Genomic DNA, 26,657 nt, shown 5'->3' on the forward strand with positions numbered 1-26,657 from the left:
GGCTAGGGTCTGGAACCCGCTTCCAAGAGAAGTGGTGCAGGCTCCTACCCTGGGGGTGTTTAAGAGGAGGTTAGATGCACATCTTGCTGGGGTCAGTATTCCTTCCTGCCATGGCAGGGGGTCGGACTAGATGATCTGCTCAGGTCCCTTCCGACCCTACAAACTATGAAACTATGAAACGTGCAGCCTCAGCCAGTTCCCTGGAGAATTCCTGGTCTTGTCTTGTTTCTGGCTAGGATGTCTGTAATAGGCTCCTACCATGATGTCCCCTGTGCCATGTTACTCACATATTTTAACCCAGAGAGACTCCAATCGTCCTCCCTGGGTGCCAGTGTCAATTTGCAGGGTAGCCTTCCTTGACATAGAGAGCTACACCCCCACCCCACACCCGTATTATCTGCACGATATCTCCTATACAGGGTATAGCCATCTATACCTGTGGCCCAGTCATAGATGGAGTCCTACCAGGTCTCCATTATCCCTATGAGATCGTACTCTTTCTTATTTAGCAAGAGAACCAGTTCCTCCTGTTGGTTCCCCAAGCTCCTGGCATTGGTGTATAGACACGTACGTGTCCCATTGGAAGCCCTAGGCTTCCTTGCACTCCCAGCCTGTTGCTGTTTTGAAGGAGGGAGGAAAGGGAGATGGGGAAGTTTAGTTTGGGGTTTAGTCAGCTCCCTCTGGAGAGTGGGGCAGGTGGATTGGAGCCCCCCTGAGGTGGGGGGCTTCAATTAACCCACCCCAGCCTCCAGTACCGGCTAGGGAACCCCTAGAATGAGTTCCCCTGCTCCCTTTTCCCCCTCTCATTCTGAAAACAGTGACAGGCTTGGAAGGAGGAGGGGCCATTGCTAGAAGAAACTAGCTGTAGGCTTGCAGCCAGCAGCTAGATTCCCCTCATCTCTGGAACCAACAGTGAACTTCTGTTTGGTCCAGGGGACTGTTGCAACTCAGAACAGTTCCTGCAAAGTGTTCTGAGTTACAGAGAGAACTGCACTTCTGTCTGCACCTGAAGTGGCAAAGATTGTATTTGCTTTCCCAGCATAAGTACAGGCCAAGCTTGTGAGCTCTGCTGAGGCTGTCAGTATTTGTCCACTTCAGCTGCTATTTGTCTCCGTACATGGCTATTTTAGAACCTATAGGTGTCCTTTTTGTATATACAGTAAAAGAACCTTAGGTAACTCATTCAACCCAAAGTCCAAATAAAGTTGTACTGTGATAATTTATAAAGCTACCCACAAGAGAATGACAGTATCTAACCAGCTACAAGCTTTTGCTGAATTTGACTTGGTGTATTATTCTTCCTTGGCAGAGAGATTAGATTTTTCTGACATTGGCAAAGATGCTCAATATATAAATAAAAAGAGCAAAATACTCCTGTTGATCAACTTGGAAATCCAATTCTGCCTAGTTTTAGACAGTCCTAGAGTTTCCAGTAGTTCAGTGTTGTGATCTAGGCTGTGGATACATAGGTCCCTGAACCAACCCCATGTGCTGGCCCCTGCATTCAGCATGTAGGTTGCACCCAGCACCATGCAAGCTGTACACAGCACAGGAAGTCATTCTAGGGAGCACATTGCATGCATTGTGTGTGTTGCTCTGCACACTGGCTCTGGGTCTGGTCCAGCAGGAGATGCTGGAGCCAGTGCATAGGACTGGCCCGGAAGGGTACCATGTGCAGCACATACCCTGGAATGACCTCCTGTGCTATGTGCAGGGCACACAGCCAGTCTAGCCCCATGTGCCACAAATAGTAAATGCCAGCCCCAGGGACCAGCATGGGGCATATGTTGCCAACAGCACCCAGGCTGCACCTGGTGGTGCATGTGGCACAAGGGGTCCAGAGCACAAGCTGTATGTAGCACCCCAGACTGACCCATGCTGCCTGCAATACTGGGTCCAGCCTGTGCACAGCAAGCCCTAGAGCCAGAATCCACTGTGTGGTATATGCTGCAGCACCATGGGAGGGAGGTGGTGGTGGGGGCAGTCTCAGTCTGACCCACAAACTGGCCCAGCAACCCAGCTTTACATGGAAAAATTATTAATTTGTTATAATTTTTCTATTTGTAGAATCCAGTTGTTGGAGAGTCATTTTAAATTTGTCTCCCTCACCACTGCATGGCTGGATAGGGGCCAGAGCCCAAGCCAGAGCTATGACAGGGGGTAAGTGGTGGTGGCATATGTGGGCAAGTGCGGGAAGCAGAGGTTGTAGGGAAGTTAGTAGCTGTAGCTCTGACTCTGACCCTGACCCTGGAGCTGCAGCAGCCGTCTGCTTCCTTGACTGTACATTCAATGCAGGAGTGGGACACTTCACTTTCAATTCAAATAAATACAGTATCTAAAAATGCTGGAGGCCAACTTCTCTATGTCATTCCCAAAGACATACGGAAATCTCAAGCACACCCCCTTCTTGATCACTCTTTTAGTCATTCATAGCTTTTTTTGGCTTGCTGGTGTCTATAGTCTTTGTTTTTAATTTTTTTGACAGCAGCTTCTCATAAGAACAAAGATAGGATAGCTACTGTTGTGGATTCCACTATTGATTTGTTTGTTATTTCCAGGTTTGTTTGCTATTTTGGTCTCCCTGAATCTATGCTTTTAAAACAGCTGCTGCTTCTTTGGCTAAAAGTCCCACCTCTCCAGCAAGTCTATGGGCTCTTCTTTATAGATGCATGCTAATTTTAATCTGTGCGCTAGTTTTAATTTAGTTGCAGTCTTCACCCTTTCTTGTTCAGCTGGACTTCCTTGTGGTCCTGTCTTTTTTCATCACTGATTTGCTTAGCTTAGTGAGGGCCAACCTTTTTGGCAGGTATGACACAAATGAGCCCCACACCATCACCAAGTGCCACTCTGATCCCTCTGTCCTGCCTGATATGCTGCTCAGTTTTCTGTTCCCTGTCCTGTGCTTCCCACCTGGTCTGCTGCTCTACTTTCTGCTCCCTGGCCTATGTGCCACTGTGCTGTCTGTCCCCTCCCCGATCTGCCACATGCCACACATGGATGCTGCTTGTGCCATTTGTGGCACCCATGGTACAGGCTGGTCACCCTTGCTTTAACTGTTTTAGAAATTAATAACATGTTAATCTCTTTTACTCCCAGGAGTCTTTTATTTAGTTCAACAAATAACACTTCTTCTTTTTGGCAACTGGCAGCTTTTATTTATTCCTCTCTTAAAGTGACTCTTGAGTTGGCTTGGTTGTATTCTTTGTTCATTAGGTGAGGCTAGATGTGTTCTTCTCTTCTCTTGTATTGTGAGGGGTCACTCTTGAAACCAAATGGCCTAGAAAAAATTTGCACGGCCAGTCACCAACTGGGACCTGCTGTTCCTGCTGTCCCTTACACTACAGAATATGGCACAGAAGACTGAGATGGATTAGCATTAGACTTTTCACATGCAGAGCACTGACAAATTGCCTCCCTAACACCATGGGTACCTTTCCTATGGTCAACTTTTCCACATGTTTGTTATAGACTGGGCAGGCCAGAGTCTCATTGGGCTACCCTAGTATATTAGTATGAGTTCACTATCTGGCTGCTCTGTATTCTTCAGGGTACCTAGTTATACAAGGCATGAACAGAAACTTGTGAGGACAAAACTAAGTTTTCATATAATTACTCCTTAAGTCCTAAAACTGACCGTGATAGGAGGGAGAATCCCCATTTTCTAGTGCAGGTAGAAAACTTCCCATTTCTGGGAAGACCAATATGTTTATTTCCAGGGGGATGGAATGGTGTTCTTATCTTCTCTTGCAATTTAGAATTAATAAATTCCAGATAGGGAATACGGTTTGGAGTTATTAAAACATCTGCAGTATTAAAACAAACAAACAAACAAACAAACAAACAAACAAACCCTTCAGGGAAGCCTCCCTAGCTCTGATCCAGATCCAGCTTTGTTTTCTCTGGATCATCAGTTTGATGGCCACAGAAAGGAATTTCATTTCAAAGCTTTGAGGGTCCAGGAATGTTGCACAGTAGCCCCACGCTCCAGCCATACTGTCACAAAAGCCTCATTTTTTGCCACTGGGGAATGACTCTGCATGACATGTCCACTGTATGCCATTAAGAAGCTTTTCACTTAGTTGCAGTATTGGTAGATCACTGAATTCTGACCAACAGAACAAAAGCAACTATGAGAATTGCGTATCCTGTGGTCACATTCTGGGGCACCAGTTGGTTTGCCTTTAAGTTTTATCTGGAGGGATCATGGAAGGAGGCCAAAGTTCCAGCTAGTCAATGACCCAGACCTATGATCTATAACACTTCAGAGAAATAGTCAATGGTGCAGAGTAGTCACAAGTTACAGGACACAATGACAGGTAGTCTTTCCACTTGTGTTCCCACAATCCTTTATACCTGTGCTTTCTGGCCCTCCTCCACACTTCATCCTCTTCTCCTCTACACCCCAGCAGCTAGATAGCTTTTCGCATCACCCTTTTAAATGTCTCATTTTCCTTGTAAGAACATAGAAAGCATCATACTGGGTCAGAGCAATGGTCCCTCTAGTCAAGGATCCCATCTTTGACAGTAGCAGGAGCAGATGCTTTCAAGGGAAATAACTGAACCAGGTATACTCAGACTGATCTATCCCCTGGTCATTGGCTTCCCTAGCATCCACCATCATTGGTTTAAAGACGCCAAAGGAAACATGTCAGACTCTTCTGTTTAATGGCTATTAACAGATCTGTCATCCATTAATTTGTCTAGTTGTGGGCTGCTCCAGATTGCTAGGACAAGGAAGTGTCCTGACATGCAATTACCAAGCCAGAGAAACACATTTTCATTTGATTTATTATTTGGAGGGAGACCTTGGCGCACCGGCTTGACCATAAAAACACTATCCCTAGCCTACTTGCATAGCTGGGCATTCATAAGACTGGCTTGCTGTGGTGACAGCATATCCTGCAAAGCATTCACACTGGAGAACTAGTAATGTACCTGTGTCACGCCCTTGCTATGCAAAGCTGCATAAAGGTGCCTGCCAGTACTATGATCCTCCCGAGGTTCCATTCTAGAAACTAGATTTTTTTTTTTTTTTTTTTTTTTTTTTTTAAGCGCAGACAGGACACTCTTGGAGAAGGACAGCACCTAACCCCACACTGCACCAGCAGAGGCAACAGAAATAGAGGAAACAGTACTTCAGCTCAGCAGCTGCTGTCTGCTGAGCTCATTACTGCTTTGACAGAAAGTTTGAGGCAAAGCATAGGGACAATTAATTAATAGCTAGGAAAAAATTTTGAATTTCCTGGACTGTGACAGGCTCAGGGTAAGGGCAGAATCTACATCTTCTCTCATACTTCCTCCTGATTCTGGACCCCAAGACACACAGAACAAGCATGAGAGGTTGTGTAATAATGCCTTACTGATTTCAACTACAGTTGCATGATCAGAGGCCTCTAAGGATATATTATGCAAGGCAAAAAATGCTCTCCACACACAAACTGCCAAGCTTGTAAAACCGTTTTTTTCTTTATACTACAATACACACACGCTTACAGAACAATGGAATTGTAAACCATGAGAACAGTACTGGTCAGGGTGAAGAGTAAGAGATCCATTACATAAGAACTTGGCTTTGTCTCTGCAAGTTTCTTTTCATGCAAGGTGTTCACAGACAAGAGATGGGTTGGCTGGGTTTGGGGGATTTTTTGGCAAAGGTCCTCTTGAGCACTCCGTTTCTAAAGAGACAAAACACAAAATCCCTTGACAGCAGAGTTTGAGGGCGTCAGTTCACAGCTAGCAAAATAACATTAACTTTGGCAACCTAATAATGTCCTCTCTCATCTTTCGATATTCTGGAAAAGTGATGTTTGAACCCCTCCAAAACCAAAAAAAACCTCCTCTCATGCAGAAGCAATTTTAGTCATTTGGGCAAGTAAGCAGCTAGGGTAAACACTGTCAGTCCATTTCTTTAATGCAGTTGTTCCCTCCACTCACCGATGTGATGCTGTCACCAAGTTCTTAAGAATCATCTCTCTGCATAGATTCAGGGAACGTCTGCACTGGCCTGAAATTCCACTTCTCTTTTCCACTCAGTTATATCTAAAAATAGATGCCCTTAATGCATCACCCAGACAGAAAAACACCAGGAAACCCCACCTGGTAAGACAGACTCAGTTATGAAATGCATCTCTCCTAACAATGGCCAAAGTTACTAAACATTTTTAAGCAGAGTTTTAAACAAAAAAGGGAGGTGTGGAGAGGGAGAAGTTACTCAGTACTGTTAATTTTTGCCTACCTCTGGACGCTCACAAATGAAAAAGCATAGCATACCAGAAAACGCTAAGAGATGCAATGAAGTTTCTTTCACTTCCAGCCCCATCCAGCTACCCACAAAACAAACACAAACCAAACGTCCACCCATCTCTTTCACTGTAATTGCAAGCATTTAGATTTGAAGGGGCAACCAACTTGTCCCAGGAATCTCCCTGTACAGACATTGCTATGATACGGGAAAAAGAAAGCCAATTGTAAATGACAATTGTAAGAGGAATTCATGGAGCTATTATGAGTGCGGAAGCAGAGATTGGGACAGGTTTCTGGAACAGAAGACTATACAAGGGGCATGGGACTGGGAGCTCATGGAGCACTTTTTTATAACGGTATAAAATACCATCCTAATACTAACACTTGCCAGCACATGAGCCTATAGGAGGCTTTTGGGTAAAAACTGGCCCTTGTTCAAGACCGTGCTTTGGTGGTGGCGTCTATGCAATTTCCTCTCTAGACACAAGTGCAGTCTGTAACAACACATGGCACTCTGTGAGCACATTTACATGTGCTATTAAAGTGCCTGAATAAACTGCAAAGGTTATTGTTCCAGAGTTTATTACTCCACATTTATGGCTCCCAAGCATGCTGTCTGAACAAGAGTCTGGGAGCAATAAGCTCCGCAGTAGTTTATTCAGGCACAGCATATACGGCTGCGTTGGAGCAGCCCTCATTGGCAGGGGGCCCTGGAGGTCAGCCTGCCAGCCCAGGGCTGCTCCCCCTGGCTCAAAGCATTGCAGAGGGGATGGCTGGGGCACAAGGGTGCCTCAGTGTGGGGCTAGCTGGCAGGCAAATCCTGCACTGAAGCACCCTTGTGACCCAGCGAGCCCCTCCAGCATATACTGTTGCAGAGTTTTTTTTGTTTGTTTTTTTTTTTAACTCTGCAGCAGGGTAGTACTTGTATTTACTAATACTAATAGTAAGCTACTACTTGTATTTTACTCAGCAGCAGGATAGTACTTGTAAATGTACATGTAAATACTGAGACATTTACTGCACAGCTAATTAGTCAACTATGCAGTAAATGCCTCATGTAGATGTGCCTTGCACATGCTTCAACAAGCATGAGAAATTCTACTGGCCCTATTCCTGCAGCTTCTCTAGTGTGCCATCATCCACAGCTGTTCAGAATCTGACAATGTCAGCGATTCCCTGGGAGATGGACCTGCCACTTCAGAGACAAACATGATAGGCCTGCCACTTCTTGCCGTCTCTATACCATGCCACACTGTACATCAAGAGGAGGTGAGTTGGGAAAGAAAGACAAGATTAGCACGACAAAAGTAAGCATCACAAACACTATATCTGCTTGCATTTTTTTGCTATATTTTGCTTTAGTTTATGTATTAGTTTTATAGCTTCCATTTTGTTTGGTAGTTGGCCAAGTATAATTACTTTCTGCTAGCAGTCATTTGCGTTGGCAGTTTTGTTCTTAATTCTTTCTTTGGATGTATTTGAAATGCTATGTTCTAAGTTTCATGTATGTTCTAGGTGGGGTTGTCAGCCTCCAGGACCAATAGCCACTACTTCTGAACATGAATGCTGCGTGCCTACAGTGGCTGGGGGGGGGTACGGTGAGCTCTGTCAGGTGGCGGCAGTAGGAGCGTGACAGCGGTAGGCATGGAGCTGCAACAGCACTGTCAGTGGTGCGGGGTGCGGTTTGACAAGCACTGACCAGCAGTCAGCAGCTACCTGTAGACGCTGCCAGCAGCATTGGTAGCATCCAGCGGCGATTGTGGACCGCCTGCAAAACGCTGCTGGCAGTGTTGACAGGGGTGGGTGTGGCAAGCGGTGACCTCCTGCAGGTGCTGCTGGCAGTATCAGTGGTGCCTTTTCATAGAGGGTGCACTGCCATCTCAGGGGGTGCTCAGGGGGTCCACCCTACGCTTCGCCAATACTCCTGAATTGGTATTCTTTCTATCAAACATGAAGTGCAGTGTTGGTGCTTTAGGACAAGCTTCCAACACAGCTATGCAGTCCTGTTTTCTACTGCATAAGTTTTACACACTGCAAACCACCCCATATCTGTAAAATGGCATGATTGCTCTACTCTGTTGCTCTATCCCCAGGTGTACATCAGCATTTTCAGATCCAGAAAGCCTGAACAGAATTGCAACCTTGCCTTCTAAGGCCACTGCATATTTCTGTAATGTACAAAGGCTTTCCCATGTGCTTCTACTAACTACTGTGCACCAGTAACAACTGGGCTGCAGTCACATGACAGATCCATGGCTAAAGCACAGGAACTTAGTAACATGCAGAATAGCCAAAGTATGTGTGGCAAACTGAACAGCTTCTGCCTTAGATATCTTTAAGGAAAGGCAAGGGGTCTCACAGTACATCAAAGATTAGGGCACCTACAGCAACTGCACTGGGGAGGTCAACTCACGGCTTCAGAGTTGGTGCCACCATGCAGGGTTCGATTTTCTAGACCATGATCCCTACTTCAAGGATAGGACCTTGCTGGGACGTGATGCTCTAGATCTCTCTCCAAAACATAAGAGTCTGTTCTCTTACAGGTTGGCAGACATCCTACATAGAGCTTTCAACTAGCTTCGCTGGGGGACAGGAATGTCCAAGTCAGAACAAGTCTAGGAAAGATGAGCCATGAACCGCACACTGGAATTCACCAGGTAAGTACTACGGGGCCCATTAAGAACCAGGATAGGGGAGTAGCAAGGACACCTATTGGGGGGCTTAGGTGTCTCTATGCTAATGCTAGAAGTAGGGGTAACAAGCAGGAGGAACTTGCACTCCTGCTAGATTTTGACCTGGCTGGACTAAGAGAAACCTGGTGGGACCCTTCCCACGACTGGGCAGTGGGCATTGAGGGCTACAGGCTATACAGGCAGGATAGACTGGGAAAAAAAAAAAAAAAGAGTGTGGGGGGGGGCATTCCTGTATATGGCAGGGAACATTATACATCTTCTGTAATAAAAATGGGGACAGAAGAAGGACAGATCAAAGTCCTATGGGTCAGATTACAAGGGGGTAGGGGTGAAAGGGACTTGGCAGAAGGGGTCTACTACAGACCCCCACACCAGGAGGAGGAAGAGGCGTTAAACCTAGAGTTCTCGAAACAGCTCTTAAAGGCAGTACGCTCAAAGGACCTAGTTGTCTGGGTAATTTAGGTTACCCATGACATCTGCTGGGAGGAGCAGTCGGCCAGGTCTGCCCATTCATGTAGGTTCCCAACCTGCATACAAGACATGCACCTAACACAAGAGGTATGTAGTCCCACTAGGGGAAACACCATACTTGACTTGGTGCTGGCTACAGGGGAGGACTTGGTAAGAGATCTACAGGTACAAGGTCACGTAGGGGATAGTGACCACCAGTTGATAGGATTCACTATCCAGCAAAAGGTGAGAAAAACAACTAGTAGGGCTGAAGTGCTAGACATCTGGAAGGTCAACTTCAAGGCACTCAGGGGGACTGAGGGGTAATCACATCTGCGAGTTGGGAGTCCTAGAAGAGTGGGAGTTCCTCAAGGGACTGATCCTGCAGGCACAGATGGGTACCATCCCAGTTCACACAAAGGGAGGCAAAGACCCAAAAAACCTTCTTGGGTGAACAGGGAAATCCAGGAGAGCCTTCAAAGGAAAAAAGAGGCCTACAGGCTGTGGAAGCAGAGGGTGGCCACCAAGGAAGAGTACACCTGTTTGGCTCACGCTTGCAGTGAGGAAGCAGTGAGGAAGGCCAAAGCAGATACTGAACTTAAGTTGGTGACAAAGATTAAGAGTAACAAAAAGTCCTGCTTTAAGTACAGTATGTAGGGAGCAAGAAGAAGGTGCAGGGTAGCATAAGGCCTCTACTGAATGGTCTAGGGCAACTCAGAACAGACAGGATGGATAAAGTGGAGCTTTTAAATGACTTCTTTGCATTTGTGTTCCTGGACATAGATAGAAACAGACCCCCCAATAAGAGAAATACCAGTCCACTAGGTCAGCACTAGCCATAGGTGAAGGGGCACTTGGCGGGGTTGGACATATTTAAGTCGGCGGGCCCCGATGATCTTCACCCAAGGGTACTAAAGGAATTGGCCGGTGTTATAGCAAAACCACTGGCACAACTGTTTGAGCGTTCATGGTGTTCAGGACAGGTCCCAGAACACTGGATAAGGGCCAATGTGGTCCCTATTTTCAAGAGGAGGAAGACGGAGGATCCAGGTAATCATAGGCTGGTTAGCCTTACACCTCTATTCTTGGCAAGACCTTAGAAAAAAATCATAAAGGATTACATTTTGGGGAGGCCAGTGGGTAATACAATGTTAAGGGGAAATCAGCATGGGTTTAGAGCAGGCAGATCCTGCCTAACTTGGTCTCTTTATGACCAAGTCACAAAGTTTTTAGCTGCAGGGGTGCAGATAGATGTTATTGACTTGGACTTTAAAAAGGCTTTCAACAGTGCTGCACCCAATTCTTACAAGCAAACTGAGCAGCTGTGATGAGGATTTTTTTACAGTAAGGAAGGTGAAAAACTGACTTATGGGATGCACCACAGAGTGCTGGTGGATGGGATGGTTTCTCCCTGGAGACATCTGGGCAGTGGTGTCCCCCAGGGCTCTGTCCTTGGACCAGTGCTGTTCAATATCTTCATCAGTGATTTGGATAAGAGGGTTAAAAGCACTGTGTCCAAATTCGCAGATGACACCAAACTATGGGGTACAGTAAACACACTGGAGGGCAGGGAGTGAATTCAGGTGGATTTGGATAGACTGGAGAAGTGGGCAGATCAGAACAGGATGCAATTTAACAAGGATAAGTGCAAGGTGCTGCACCTAGGGAAAAAAATCTCCAATACACCTACAGACTGGGAAGTACTATTCTGAGTACCACAGCAGTGGAAAGGGATCTCAGAGTCTTAGTCAACTCAAAAATGAACATGAGTTGCCAATGTAATGAAGTAATAAGTAAGGCTAACCGCACTTTTTCTTGCATTAGTAGGTGCATCACAAACAGGTCTACGGAGGTGATACTTCCCCTCTATGCAGCATTGGTCAGGCCACAATTGGAGTACTGCATCCAGTTTTGGATGCCGCACTTCAAGAGGGATATGGATAACCTTGAGAGGGTTCAGAGAAGGGATACTCGTGTGGTTGAGGGCTTGCAGGTAAGATCCTATGAAAACAAACTGAGGTACCTGAATTTCTTCAGGTCTCCACAAGAGAAGGCTGAGAGGTGATCTTTTGGCTGTCTACAAACTCATCATGGGAGGTCATCAGGGAATAAGGGGGCCCAGGGCACCCCTCAGGGTTACTAGAAATAATGGCCACAAACTAAAGGAGAGTGGATTTAGACTGGGTAACAGGAAGACATTCTTTATAGTGAGGGTTGCCAAAATATGAAATGTGCTTTCAAGGGAGGTGTGCTTTCCCCTACCTTGGAGGTGTTCAAGAAGAGATTAGATAGGCACCCACTGCTCTTTCCTGCCTAGAGCAGGGGGTCAGATTTGATGATCTCCAAGATCCCTTCTGACCCTAGAAACCTATAAAATCTACACACATGCCTAATACCCTGTTCCAACGCATACTAATTAGGACACACGAGAGCAGACTTGATTAATCAAGCACACTCTAGCAGCCTCAGCGTCACATGTATTCAGCATCCTCATGCTTCAAAAAGGTGGTGGGGGCACTTTAACTAAAGCTTGTCGAATGAGAGCCACTAATTAAAAGTGCCACTTTAATTAGAGTGGCCATGAGCCACTCTAATTAAAGCTCCCCCACTCTTCCCACCATGGAGCTTGTGTAAAGTTGTCCCTATTTCCTAAAAGGAACTTGTTCAGTATGGCACTGAGGAACTTGGGATGATGATCCTAGCGGCAAGCAGAAATACCATTGAGTACAGTCTAGACCCAAGCAATCAGTATTTGGTTCATGGCTAACAAAAATGTGGACAGGAAGAGGATGGTTTGTTTGCCTTGAGGTCAAAAGCTGTGCACCAGAGCACCTAGATATCTTGCAATGGGCATATCCACTTGATCCCAGAGCCTGCACATACATATGCACAGGTATGTAGTATCCCTTACACGAGTAGAACCACTACAAGTAGTTCAGCCAATATCACACATAGCTCCAGTGGGGCCACTCTTGTGAAGAAAGTTTCCATTTCAAGGGCCCTGATCTCATTCCATAAATGAGGTCAGGGCCCTTCTGTTCTAAATGGTAGGGGATAATCTTATAATGTTTGGGTTATGCTATTCTACTCAACTACGGTCTAGAATAACAGTTGTCCAAAAACGATGCATGGCATCTTTTTGTTTACAATGAATAGAATACAGACAGTCCTTGGATTTATGACACAATTGGTTCCTGACAACTGTGTTTTAAGTCGAAACATCCCAACTCTGTTCTTATGGGAAAATCAGTTCCATGTTATAAATGGGGGATTGGTTATTGGTTCCTGAACCAAGGGCTGATACCCTATTTTCACCAAAAATAACACAGAATTTTGTACTTAATCAATTATAGATGAGTAATATAGCTACATTAATGTATTTATATTGTAAATAACAATCATATTGATTTGAAATAACTTGTTTGAGGTGACTTTGCTGGACTTTTTGAAGGGCTTTTTGCATGGCAGATCAGTGCAGGGAGACGGACAGTGCAGCAAACTTGTTCACTGGCATACTGACATGCTGTCACGTCAGATTGAGCATTGTAGTTGAAACCAACGTCAGGAAGTCGAAACAGGGTGTCAATTTATAAATGTCATAAGTGCCATTCATTATAACTCAAATGTCAAAGTCGAGGACTGCCTGTATCACACTTCAAAAAGTGATGATTTCAGAAGGCATAGCTCACATCTGAATATCAACTGACCTGCCAATAGACAATTCTTTGGAAGAGGAATTAAAATGGAAATTCAATACAGAGCACAGTATCTTTGTTGTTCTCCCAAAGAAGAGAAAAGAAAGAGATGCATCTTAATTCACAATTCTCAGGTAAACTTGCTTTAAGTTATTTTATTGTGCGTGTGTATGGGGTTATGAACAATTATGTAAACTGCAGTGTGAGATCAGCAGTGTCAAAATTAAGGACAATCTCCTCCTACTCACACTGATGCTAGAACTAATTATTATGGTTATTATTATTAGGGAAGATAAGAAAAACATACCATAATACTTAAGAGTTTTAGGGTAAAGTTATACACTGCACTTAGACCATCCTCAATCTGTGGAATGGTAAATGGTATTAAAGTCAGAACAAGCTGTGAGCAATTGCATATTGAGAGTCAGTACCATTTCTTGCCTGCAGAACTCTGACTTGCCATTAGAGGGCTGTAGGCCCTCTAGGAACCAAGACACCTGGGCTCTATCCCTGCTGGAGGAGAGGAAGATACCCTAACACTGACTAGGTAGTATGGCCCAGAGGCAACACTCACCAAAAATGGTGGAACTTTGACAGGAGGGCATTTAGCATGAGTTTTAAACATAGCATTTTAGACCTAAGGGTAATCTTCATTCCTGGATGCCATTTTTGTTTGTAATTTCTCTCTAAAGTTATACATAATTGCAAAAAAACCCTCAAGCAAAACCAAATTACCAGGAAGCCGTTTAGAAAATTCATATACTCTATTCCTATTGCTGATCTTGAAACACACCATCAAGGAATACAGTCAGATTGTTTCTCTCTTGGTCACATAACAAATCTATTCTGGCAACTGAAGCATCCCAGCAGTATTACAGTGCAGCTGATTTACCTCTCTATCTTACAAATTCTATTAATAGTTTTGCAGCAAGTACATTTTCAAGTCTATTTTTATGCACAAAGTCTTTCTGTATATGCTGTTACCTTAAAGAAGTCATCTTGGGAGATTACACTGCAGTTTGGAAGCAGTTTCTTAAGCTTTTCTGCCAGTGTTGTTTTCCCCCCATTTGTCACACTGAGTTAAAGAACAGAATAAAGGCTATGTCAGGACAGAAAGAAAAAAAAAATCAGGAACAAAGCATGCATCAAAAATAAAGCCACTGCCAAAACGTAATTTTATTCACAATACTGATCATGCCTGCATGGCTCCCAGTCATTTGTCTGGATGTTCTGACTGCTTTCAACAAATGCACAAGATAATGGCATAGGGAAGATCAGAGCTGATGTCCCAAAGGTTTGATTTATGATGGAGGTAGGGACAAGATGCAAAAAAATTGCATGCAATACTAGTGACAAGTGTTAAGATCATGCTTTTAATTCCTTCTTTGAAAATAACGCATTCATATACAGACAGGCACTTGAAGAATTCATCCTGAAGCTTAAAGAAATCTCACATTTTTGCTTTAGAATTTAAACTTTTTGTACTTACCCTCCAAGGCCAACAACCAGTTTCATAATTAGCAATCCACTTCCTTTCTTCCAACCGTCTAAAACAAGAATAGTCAGTGAACACACCTACTTCGGCAATGATAAAAGCAATGCTACAAGGGGAAAAAGCAATTAATGTAAAACACCCTTTTATCTTTTTAAACTCTACCACTGCTAGACAGTTATCTTCAGAACTTCCAATGTCTTAACTGAAAATAAAAATCAGATTACAGTGCATTACATCATATACATCGTTTTTGACGACGTTTTTTCCTTTTACCTATTTATATAAGACTCAGACCTACAACTCCTTCCTGCTGCTTAGCTCAAAAAGTTTTTGTAAGATTAAGCCCTTAGAAGTAAACTACAAGAGCAGAGAAATGGGTTACTGTCTTGTTTTATATAGGTAAAAAGACTGAGTTCTTCATTCCTCCCCCAACACAGACTTCTTTTGTAGTATCAGACAGGTCACTTTTCTGTTCCCCAGTTCTCCCCATTGGTTAAATAAAATCCGGTCTACTCATTTCAAGATCTGTTTCAGTGATTAGTTACCTAGAGATTGATTCATCATGACACTGAACTGAGACAGTACCTATTAACTTTGTAATTGGAGCTCAACATTTCTGAAAATAAATACATGTTTGGTAAAAGCTTTAAGAATCTCAGACAGCATTATAAATGTTTAAAGGATTAATATTTTCAATTGAGTGAAAAGGCAACATTGCTTTAACAGGAGGCAGACAGATGTACATGGTGGTTGTCTGGTCTATCCAAATGCAAATATTTTCAAATAAATATGAGTTCTGGACTTTGTTCTAAAGAATTAACCTTTGTTGCACAAAAAACCACTAGCTGACGAACTAGGCAACTCTGATACATACTGTGAAGGGCTATGAACTCTCTAATTTACGTCACTGCCCATCTCAAGTGTAATCGTAGCTTAAGAAAAATTCCAGAAGAAACAAGAAGAAACAAACAGCTTGTGAAGCCACATAGGTGAATGGCAGTATTACACCACAGAATTTCAGTATAACAAGGCTCAGTTTGGCTTGTGTAAGTCGAACCAACACTTGTTTATAGGCATATTATAGACCTGTAACAGGTATGTAGAGCTCAAGTCTGCACCTGATCTAGTAATAATTCTACAACATAGTTATGGCCAGCTCACATTATCTCTACACAGAGCAGACCAAACAAGTTTAATAAAACAATCACTCAAAGATGCTTTCGCATGTGTAGATGGCAGCAGTAATGCAATCAGATGCTATGGCCTGAAACAGTAAGTTTGATACTTGTGGTTGATATGGTGTGCACTGTAGAACATCTCACTGGAGTCAAATTCTGAAACACTTTGCATTAGAACATTTTTACATGCTAAATTACAAACACACACTGAAAACAACATAAAAAAATACTTTTAAAACATTTAAATTGAATTATAGATCTAAGATTATTTGGGGATGAACTTTGAAGTGGGATGCCAGGCATTGGGAAGGGTAATATATTTTTTGGTTCATCTTTGAAAGCAAAAAGTCTTTACAATATTTTCTATTTTTTTCCAATAGGATAGTAACAATTTTGGACACACCACAACACAAAAGTGCTTGGTCTGGATATAAAATAAACTGAGCCGTGTTTCTTCAAATAGCTCGAAGACAAAATACAGCCATATGACCAACTAAATAACACCCCCCCTTTTGGGCAATGTTAGGCAGCGCTCCTGTACTCTGATGCACAAGGTGGACCCATGTGATTGCATCACTAAACTCAATTAACCCCATGCAGGGGTACATCCATGCATGGCATTTTTCAGGATCATGGACCTATCTGGCATCTAAGCAAGTGCTGCACATCTAAATAAAGTACCTCCAGTACCGGGGGTCCTGAGGTTTTAAATGCATTCTATACAAATTCTTAAGTAAATTTAGTTATAAGGGTTTTCACATAGGCAATTCTTCTTACACACATAGACACACACAACTGGAGACTGGTGAAAGGCAACAGGCCAGTGGAGACACTGACATTTAAAGGTATGCTCAGAGACAACTTACCACAAGTTGTGAGCCTTGCATGACCCCAAGACAGACAATGCTAACCACAGCCAGCCCTCTGGGTACAGTTACATGACATGCTACGCTTCAACCATACTAAGGACACTTAAAGCCTCTGTGCATTAAAGCTTGTTAGCACCCTCAAAGTTACATCACTTCAGAAGAGGATTAACCTTGGGCTGTCCTACCTAGATTGTGTCGGGGTAACTCCCATCTGATCCAGAGTAAAAATGAGCAATTTTGCAGTCCTCGAGCATCCCAGGATGCACTGCTCCCAACCCCCAGCAAGGGATAGAGCCCAGGTGGCCTGGCTCTTAGACACGCCCCTGCTCGCCCACCCTCTAGTGACAAATCTGAGCTGTGTAGGCAACAAACAACCAGGAGACAGCACCTTCTAGCTGTAGCCTGCCTAACATCCCAAAAGTGCTGTAGGGTCCAAGGGCCAGGCCACCTGGATCAGTGGGTCTCAACTTTTTTTGTACTAGGACGCATTTGCAAGCATCAATGGCCAGTCCTGACCCAGTGCCCCTCACTTTGGACCTGCCACCCCTTGCCCCCCCTTGTGTGGGGCAGGAGGCGGGGTGGTTCGTAGACTGTGAGAGGCCTCAAGCAGTCCCTTGCAGGCTGGAACTCTGCCAGCCTCCAAGGGGAAAACCCAGAGTTTCCTAGGTTTTTCTCCTTTAAAGGAGAACCCATTTTTAAAGTTTACTTGCTACCCTTTCATATATTCTTGCAACCTACTTTTTTTTTTTTTGTGGAAGATTGTTCATGTTCTGGGCCAGATCAGTTCTGACTCCTTTTGACTGAGCAAAACTCAAATCATTTAAACACCATATGTAGCCCTGCAACCAGCATGTATCCTCCACCCCAGACTTCTTAGCTTCAGAAACTTCCAAAGCTAAATCCAGATCCAGTGACCTATGTGCAGGCCCAAGCCCGGAGTCTTGGGGTTAGAATGCCCCCCAAGCCTCGCTTGCCTGCAGAAGAAAGCTAAGGAGGGGTCCCCCACTTCCACAAAGCAGGTGCGTAGCTGAGGTCGCCCGGCTAGGAACTGGCAGTAGGAAGCTAATTACAAGGTGTCCTGTCCACAGTGCACTTGGACAAGGGTGCCCCCTCCGCCACACAATGCCCTTTACTTAAGTCCATTTCAGCTCCGATACCGCACCATTGCAGCGAGTACTCTTGATCTTTGCCAACAACGCGCCCCACGGGTTGGAAAACACTGCCCTGGCTGATACCCCCTCGCGAAGGCCGGCAGCTTGCATCAGGCTCCAGGGTCCCGGATCTGGGCAGCGCTGGACACCGGCTCAGCTCCCCGCTCCCCTCCCCCCTCCTGCTGCCCACCCGCCAGCCCCTCACGCCCGGCGTGAGCAAGCACCCACCGCTCAACGCGGGGCAGCTCCACCGGGCGCCGGGCAGCCTCCCCTGCGATGCCCCACACAGTCCCCAGGGTCCGCCTGCAGCCTGGCACGGAGCCACGCACCCGCGCCGCACGATGAACCCAGCGCCCCCGCCCCCATTGTGACGCAGAGCTCCGCCCCGTACCCATCTTTATTGTGATGCAGCACCGTTGAGTCCCGCCCCCATTGCGACGCTACGCCTCAGAGCCCTCCCCCAGCTGCGGCCAGAGCCCCGGCGCCACCCCCACTTCCTGACGCCTCAGAACCTAGTCCCGCCCACCGGTGAGGGGCGGAGGGAGAAGAGGAGCAAGGGGGCGCGGCCTCCGTGACCCCCGCCCACCTCGTAGCCATTGGCTACATTCTTCCTCCGCCCAGGCGGGGATTGGCTGTCTTCCTTCCTCTCCGGCTTCCCTGACCCTGACTGCAGCGCCCCGCGGCCGCCTGCAGGGGGGCCCGCGCGCAGGGGCGCTGCGCCTCGTACTTCCTCATTGCCGCCGCCCGCGGGGAGCCCAGCGCCCCGCGCCCCTTCCCGCAGCGGTAGCAGCACCGCCGGGTGGGGCGGCCGAAGCCGCAGCCATGTCCAAGCCGCCGCCGAAACCGGCTAAGCCAGGTAGGGGGAGGAGCAGAGCCGCAATGACACGTGGGCACCCGCGGGAGGGGGATCCCGGCAGCCGTGACCGTGACCGTGACCGCTCCGGAGTGACCCCCAGTGTCCCCCCACCTGAATGACAGTGGGGTTAAACCGGGGAGCCGCTGCTAAGGCAGCCAGTAACCCTCGCCTTGCAGAAACGAGGGCCGGGTGGGGCTGTGACGAACTCAGGGGCGGAGGGCAGGAGCTGGCAGCGCCGGGCAGAGCTGCCGCCTCACCCTCCTGCACCCGCTTCAGAGGCTGGAGGTGAAGGTGCAGGAAACCGCCCTGCACTGAGGCCTGGCCTGGCCAAACGAGCAGCTGCGACTTACTGCTTCCTGGAAGGCGGCAGCCAATGTCCTTCTCCCCATTTTACAGGTGGGGAAAATGGAGGCACAGCCCAGGCTGTGGAAGTCAGTGTCTAGGACTCTGATGCTTACATAATACTGCCCTTCCACAGCTGGAGCTAGGCCTGCTCCCTAACCTAGCCTCTCACTCGCCACAAAATGTTACCCAGGAAGAATATAGTAGTAGCACTTTTATAGAAGCTTGAAGGTGGTGCCAGCATTCCTTCTAAGCTGAAAAAAAATTTAAAAAATCATAGCATACACATAGTGGCATACCAATGAGGCGCCCAGTGCCATAGCAAGGGGGCACCAACGCTCCCCCCCCCACCTGCTTAGTGTCTGGCCACTTGCCCCCCACCCTAGTCTGGCCACAAGCTGCTGCAGGAGGGAGGTGGGGCAGGCACACTGAGGGAACAGTAGTGGTGTGAGTGATTCCCCTGCTTTAGATGTGGCAGGTGAATGGGTTAGGTCTGTGTTGTGGCAAGGTTGAAAGTCATGCAGAATTTAGATGTTGAACTGTACAGGTTTGGATAGGGATGATCCTGCCTCAGGCAGTGGGTTGGGCTAGATCAGGGGCAGGCAGTTATTTCAGGTGGAGGGCCACTTACCAAGTTTTGGCAAGATGTCAAGGGCCACATTTCCCTCTCCGGCACAGGGAAGCAGGAACAGCCCCACGATCCCAGGCCAGAAGCGTCTGCTAGACGGGGGCTTCCGGTTGTGGGGTAGAGCTGAGTGGGCCTTGCTCCTGGGTCCTGCTGCCCTTGGCTCCTGCCACCTTTAACAGGCAGCCAGGAGCAAATATATATTAAATTTTCTAGGGGGCCCATGGGCCAGATAGGATCCAGCTTGCCAGCCCATTCTCCCACACCATATTTTGCCCACCTCTGGACTAGATGATCTCTGGGAGTCCCGAGTTCTCTATAATTTTTTGACGTATAAGGCTTCGGTCTTTCCTGGTACCTGCCAGGCTGCTGAGCGTGTTATACTGCGTCTTTTTGGGACTAGGAAGGTTGCTGGTCCAGTTAAATTTTTTAATTCTTTTCTTTCCAATATGCACTTGTTCTTGTGTTAGGAGATAGAGAATGGGGATGGTCCTACTTTGAGCAGGGGTTGGACTAGGTGACTGCCTGAGGTCCCTTCCAACCCTCATTTTCTATGATTCTAATGGAGACTTCTCCCATTCACCTCGGTGGGAAGATGGATCATTAGGCTCCAGATTGGGAAGTGTTCCTGCAGTCTCTACAAAAATAGAGCATAAGCACTGAAGCAAAAACTAATTTTATGAATATTCATTGGCAGCATGTGTCTTTTAATGTGCTGTCTGCTAAAGCATAGAGATGCACAAATAGGGCATGTGAAACATACTTGGATTTGCCCTCTGATATCAAACAATAGCAGTATTTTTATGTATAAGCAAGCTTTATTCACAAATTTTCAGGTTTTCTACCTTCACTCTTTCTTCCATGCCCCCTTGTAGCTCCCCAGCCAGGAGTGCCCCATGCCTCCCACATCTTTTTTTTATTTACGTTTTGTTGCTTAAAATGCACACTCACTGAAGCTTCCCCAGCACCTCTCGGGCTTCCCTGCCCCTTCGAACACCGTACATGTCCCTAGTTCCCCTTGGGTCTATGGAGGATTAGTTCAACAAGATTTTTAGTGCAAAAAAACAGAATTGAAAGCAATAGCTAGAGAGAGAGAGACTTTAAAAATAGAGTTCTCCATCAGCAGAGTCTGAAAAAGAACATTTCCTTATCCAGAAAGCTGTATGAAGAACTACGCTATGTTAAAGAGGCAGTTTCCCAGGCTCTTTAAAGGATGGTTTAGTCTGGGTGTAAAAAAGAGGCAAAGCGAGTAGGAGCAGGCCAGTAGATAGAGCAGCTACTTTTTTTTTTTTTTTGTTATGCCCAATTAGAACAATAAAAGTTTGTACCTATTTTTTTGTGTGGGGATTGAGGGGAAGACTTTGTGGGCTTCTGTGAAATAAATCATAGTATATAGCAGTGGGGGCCAAACTTCTGGCAAGCATGCCACCAATTTAGTCCCTCATCATCCCTGAGCCTCCAATCCCCTTATGCCTAGTCTGCTGCACTGCTTTTTGCTCTGTTCCTATGCGGCAGGGTGGGAAGAAGGACAGGCTGCACAGGAACAGAGAGGCTGCTCATGCAGCCATTTTTCACTGCCTGCTTTGTAACTTATGGTCTGATTAATTATCCAGTAACTAACTGTATTTGTCTACATTGTAACCAGCTTCGCCAGAGCAATGAAAATGGAAACCACTGTCAGGGTGTGGCTAGTACAAACCTCGAAAATGAAGGGAACTAGTCAGTTTTGGGGCTGCTAATACCACAGTAGTGACAGGACTGTGCACTTAAGAAGTATTATTTATATTAAAGATCAAGTGAATGCATACCCTCTTTTCAGTTCAGGGACTGTGCACTTAAATGGACAATGTTGCATGTCTAAGCTTTGCTGCAGTGTAGAGAAATCCAAGCAACCTTTGATTTCCCAGGTACCTGAAGCAGTCTATCCACAGTAACCTAGCTCATGTAGAACTAGCTCACAGAGCTCAGTGCTGCGGCACAGTGTAAGTTATTCATTATAGCTTTCAATTTTAACAACTAAAGACAAAGCCTGAAATGCAGCCTGCACACAAGATTTTTGGTTTAGCTGCTTGAGAAGTTTCAAGTATCTTACTAAGTCAGCTAATTTGGTACCAATGTCTGACAATTGGTCATTTAAAAACAAACATACACCTATTTTGTATTTTAAATTCTAATTACATTTTTCAAAATTATTTCTGCATTAAGTATATGCTGTTAACCTCTTATCTACATGCAAAACCCAACTTTAGTGTCAGTTATGGTGATGTGAGCCATACTTTTCCAAAATACTTACTGCATGGTCCCTAAAATATTTTCAAGCTCTGACATCGTGTTCTCTTACTGTATTTGTTGAAATATTTAAAATACCTATTTGATGTACTGACTCAATTACCATTTTAAGTAACTTTGTTTGATTTGAAGCAAATATAGAAAGCCTACCTACTCAGCATTCAAAGTTTCAGCTGGTTATTATGTATGTGCCAAGCTTCAGCCTCTTGCTGATTCTTCTTACTTGCCAATTGTTACTTCCCCTTGAAAATGGGTTTTGGTTTTTTTTATGTTGATAAAACTGCCATTGTCTGGAGCTGAACATTATCCAGAGGCTTCTGCCCAGTTTTCAAATCCAACAGCGTGCGATCAGTTTTTTTTCTTGTAAATTTTCTTTTAAACTTATAATACAAAATTATAGTTAATCTTCTAATTAGGCAAAGAGGTGTGTTAGAATCTAATTTTTCAAAAGCATTTGAGGAGTTTTTATAATCTGTAGATCTCTTTGTACAGGCATAAGAAACTACCATATCTAAGTCTCTCTCTAAAGCAATGATTTGCAGTCAGGGTGCCATAGTACCTTGGGGTGCCTTAAGATCCTTTCAGTGGTGTTGCAGGCTGCTATGCAGTGTTTGAACATCTAAGTGCTAACATGATTCACAAGATAAACCTAGGGATTTTTAATAGGAATCCATAATGTTAAAAATTTTCTGACCTGTTGTGGTCTTCTTGAGTTTGCAACAGAAAAGATTGCTCTGTTATTTTGTCATAGGAAAAAAAATGTGAAAACTAAGAGCTGGCATTTTCTGAGGGATTCCTTGAATGTAAAGAGGTTGGGATTTACTGCTTTAAAGTATTAGGGAATGTTCCAACATGGCAAAGTCTCTTCTTTCTGGAAAATACTCTGAAAACTATGTGCCAGCACAAGGCAATCAATAAATTTGCTTCAAAAGCATAGTTTGGGAAGAGGCTGTCAGTGTTCTTCAGATGTAGTCAGAAATCATTTTTGCACTGAGTGCTTTTAGCAAGTCTAATTGAAGTGATTTTGTAATCTGTAATGCTTCTTGTCTCATGAGTTCTTATTCTGTGGTTTGAACCTTCGAGAAGGTACACACCTCAATTACCTAAATTTAGAGCTACTTTTATGACTGCATAGTACCTAATAATAGCAGTTCACAAATTGTGCCCATCTTCTTGACATGGGTTGGTCATACAACACTGGTTTCTCACTTACTGCTGCCAGGCATCCAGGTTTGTTTGACATAACAGGTATCAAGTCTATTGAACCCTGTTGCAGGCTGCTGTTACCCAAATGAAATAGAAGAAAAATCAGGGAGTTGACTTCCAGGATTCAGCCGAAAGTAGGACAGCGTAAAGTAGGATAAAAGTGTTCCAAAGAGGAAAGGAAGAGATTGATCTGGAGAGAAAGCAGTACTGCTAGTAAAAGAACTAATTAGGAGGAGAGAATAATTTAAAACTTCCTTGAGAGAATGGAAGATTGCATTATACAGATCTAAAAATACATCATCATTCTCCTGATCTTTCATACCAGCAATACATGTAGTTGCTTCAAGGACATTACACAATTACTAATTGCTGGGAACATAATCCACAAAAGAAACTTTCATTGTATATCAGTTCTTAAAGAGTAAACTCTAGAGTGAAAGGGACACATGCATTATAAAAATTAAATTAGTTAATAGATTCAAATATATGGATCTTTGTCTAGCGGCTGAAAGCTCTATGTAATATCACAGTACAACTGCATATGTTTAGTAATCCTCCCATATATACTTTCTGATTACTTCATCTGAATACATAGTCTGATGCTGTCTCCAACTTCCTCTTCAGACAGTTAACACTTGGATAGTTATCCAACCTGTTTCTCAGCCCAGTGGGTCAAAAACTTGGTTTCTGAGTTACCAGGGAAGAGTGTTTGTGCTGGGTAAGGGGCTTGGGGATGAAGGATGACTTTTTCCATTAGCTCCTGTAATAGTTTTCCCGGCTTTATTCTTACCTTTGCTAAAAAAGTAGCATAGTACGCTTTATTCCAGATAGATCCGTCATTAGCATTTCAAATGAGATGAGTGGGAGTAGAAAACAGTAAAGTCTCTTCTAGTAGCTAACAATATGCAAGTATAGGCCGTCTCTTCTAGTGGCTCCATTCATATCCTCACATGACAGAGCTCGTTAAATGTTTTACTGTTCATTTGTGTGGAGGTTGTTATTCTTATGTATAAAAGTTACCTATTATTAAATCCTTTTTACATGACAGTGAATTGCTACCACTAGCTGTTTCCTTGGATTGCATGCTATGTCTGGTGGTGGTTGTGACATAGACCAGTGTATAGATTTGTAGCAAACTGTTTCCAGGGGTCTAGCTAGATGAACAATTAAGAAAAAAAAAAAGTAAATTCTGTTTGTAGTCTCAGTCCTGCACAGAACTTTATAGAAAAAGGCAGCTGGGGCATTGCTACAAAGACCGGAGTGTAAAAAAAACAAAACAAAACAAAACAAACCCCCCCGCCCCCCCCCAAAACCCACAAAGTGATGGAAAGGAAGGGTGGCAACATGAAAGGTGAAGTTTATATAGGATAAGCTTATGAAGTCATTTGTGGTATAACGTATACGCAGGTTTAGTTCCTATTTTTAACAAAATCTTTAAAAAAACAAACCAAGACAAAAACTTATTTAAAAAAAACTTAATAGTTGTGTCCAACATCTCTGTAGCTGACAATAGCATTTTTGCTATGCAGACTGGGTCCTAAATACTATTAAGAAAGCTTGTCATAATCATATTTATTCTACATACTGCTTAGGAAAGCAGGAGCTGCATGAAAGCCCCATGTCATTTGCATGAATACAGCACTACATTGAGTCATAGCTGGAAAGTTTGCAATCTATGGACAAGGACGTGGGGAGTGAGGGAGGTTAAAAATCTGGTGCAACAGATTAGTCAGTCAAAGAAAGTTCCCTGCTATTGCTCAGAAGCAACCAGAGGGATGAAGAGTCTTGCTACTTCACTACTGTTGACAAACATTCTTAAAAAATAAGCCAACATACACTATTTATTTTAGGTAGCTGAAAGTCCTGTTTGAATGTGAAATACTAATGGCTGGTTTTGGTCTCAGTCTTGAGTTTGTTTACAGCACTTTTGTGACCAGGCACAGGGCAGCTTCTGGCTAGAGGAGGGAGGGCACAGATCCTGGATCCAAGTAAACAAGGCCTCCAGAAATATCTGAATCTTCCAATACTAAGAGAGGACACCCAAAGTACACTTGTGACATTTCTCTGCAAATAATAATGCTGCATACGTGTTTACATCTATTCCTTGAGGATATCCCAGGTTTCCCCTTCCTCCTCCTTTCCTCCAAAAGGTTAAACACGCCTTTTTACCTACAATATAAAGGCACTGTATTGCTGTTGCTTGGATAATCTTACCCTCTATACTGGCTGCTAATCTGTAAACCAATCTTTCGACAAATTTGCATTTCTAAAATCTATGTTTAACTATTCTGTTCAGAAGAATATGTATACTGACTACAAAGTCTTGAACATCCAATATGTCTCCTTTTACATATAAGTTTTCAACCATGCTTACTTCCTTTCACAGGGGCTGGGCAGATGGAAGGAAAAGGAGGAGCAACTGGCATGTGGATGAGCATGTGCTTATCTCCTTGCTAGGGCTGGGGGAAGGGAGGAGGAGGAAGAGGCAGTTGGCACCCTTCAAAAAAGATCTTAGGGCACTCCATCACCCTGGTTGGCAGATCATTGATATAAAACAACTGTCAATTAAGTCATTGGGAGTAGATGGTATCCTATAAACAGATTAGGGTCCTGAGTTCTAACAGGAGACCTGCTGTAAAGATCCTGTAAATGTTAGTTTATTATTACAGTCTGTTATTAGAAAAAATATATATATATCAAGTCTAGTTTGTTCCTTCTGTGTCCAAAGTAAGCCAACTTAACCAACAAGTGTAATAGCTTTCCCTCCCCTTTTTCTCCAGAAGTTTAGCCCAGCTCAGATGTTGAAATAAGTAACTTTAGTGAGGGATGGGATTTTTAATTCTCGAGGGGGTGGAGGTAAAGAAGAGGAATGCACAGGATGCCTCAAGAGCAAGTGCAACAGGAAAGAAGAGAGCATTAATGTTAATGCCTACAGAATAATACAGAAGAATTAAGTCATGGCAGGAAAAAAAACACAACTAGAAAAGCTTTACTGTGAGAAAACAGTGATGCCTTGTCAGCAAAGACACACTAGGCACTTATTTGAAAACAACCCTCCATTAATGCTGAGCAATTAAACACAAACCTCGGATTATTAAGAGGAGACACGAGCTTCGTAATGTGATGAGAACATTTTTAGTTACAGTATAACATTACTAAAAGTTTGCCCTAATCTAAGTTTTCTATAAAATCAGCAGCAGCAATGCTTTTTGAGCTGTTGTGACACTTTGCCAATGTGGGTCCTATGAGGCCTTTAATGTTAGCACACAGCATTTGATATTCATAATTTTTCAGGCAGAACTGATTTCTGCATTGGAAAGGGAATAGTGGGGACTGGGGTATGCAAAATGAGCCGTATTCAATTCAGATTCAGCCTGAATTGGGGACAGTGATTCAATTAGTTGATTCAGATCACTGCCCCCAATTTGATTTGGCCGAATCTGAAGATTCAGTGCTTATTCAGAGAATCAGTGATTTCATAGTTTCTAGGGTCGGAAGGGACCTGAGCAGATCATCTAGTCCGATCCCCTGCCATGGCAGGAAAGAATACTGGGGTCAAATGACC

At 44.4% G+C, this 26,657-nt stretch overlaps 2 protein-coding genes across 2 annotated transcripts in view; one reads left to right on the top strand and one right to left on the bottom strand.

Moving 5' to 3' along the window:
• The window catches only part of NMRK1 (nicotinamide riboside kinase 1), a 34,795-nt gene extending 18,139 nt beyond the window's left edge, over nt 1-16,656 (bottom strand). The window contains 4 exon segments of the mRNA XM_019555006.1: nt 14,066-14,156; nt 14,571-14,604; nt 14,607-14,628; nt 16,621-16,656. Of these exon segments, the coding sequence (XP_019410551.1) occupies nt 14,066-14,156; nt 14,571-14,604; nt 14,607-14,628; nt 16,621-16,641 (168 nt within the window). The 5' untranslated portion in view covers nt 16,642-16,656.
• Nucleotides 16,657-18,473: 1,817 nt separating this feature from the next.
• Nucleotides 18,474-26,657, top strand: part of OSTF1 (osteoclast stimulating factor 1) — a 37,447-nt gene continuing 29,263 nt past the window's right edge. The window contains exon 1 of the mRNA XM_019555007.1: nt 18,474-18,630. Coding sequence (XP_019410552.1) covers nt 18,597-18,630 — 34 coding nt within the window. The 5' untranslated portion in view covers nt 18,474-18,596. The remainder of the gene's footprint in view (nt 18,631-26,657) is intronic.

This window comes from Crocodylus porosus, unplaced genomic scaffold (assembly GCF_001723895.1).
Source record: "Crocodylus porosus isolate Cpor-Errol unplaced genomic scaffold, CroPor_comp1, whole genome shotgun sequence".
Lineage (NCBI taxonomy): Eukaryota > Metazoa > Chordata > Crocodylia > Crocodylidae > Crocodylus > Crocodylus porosus.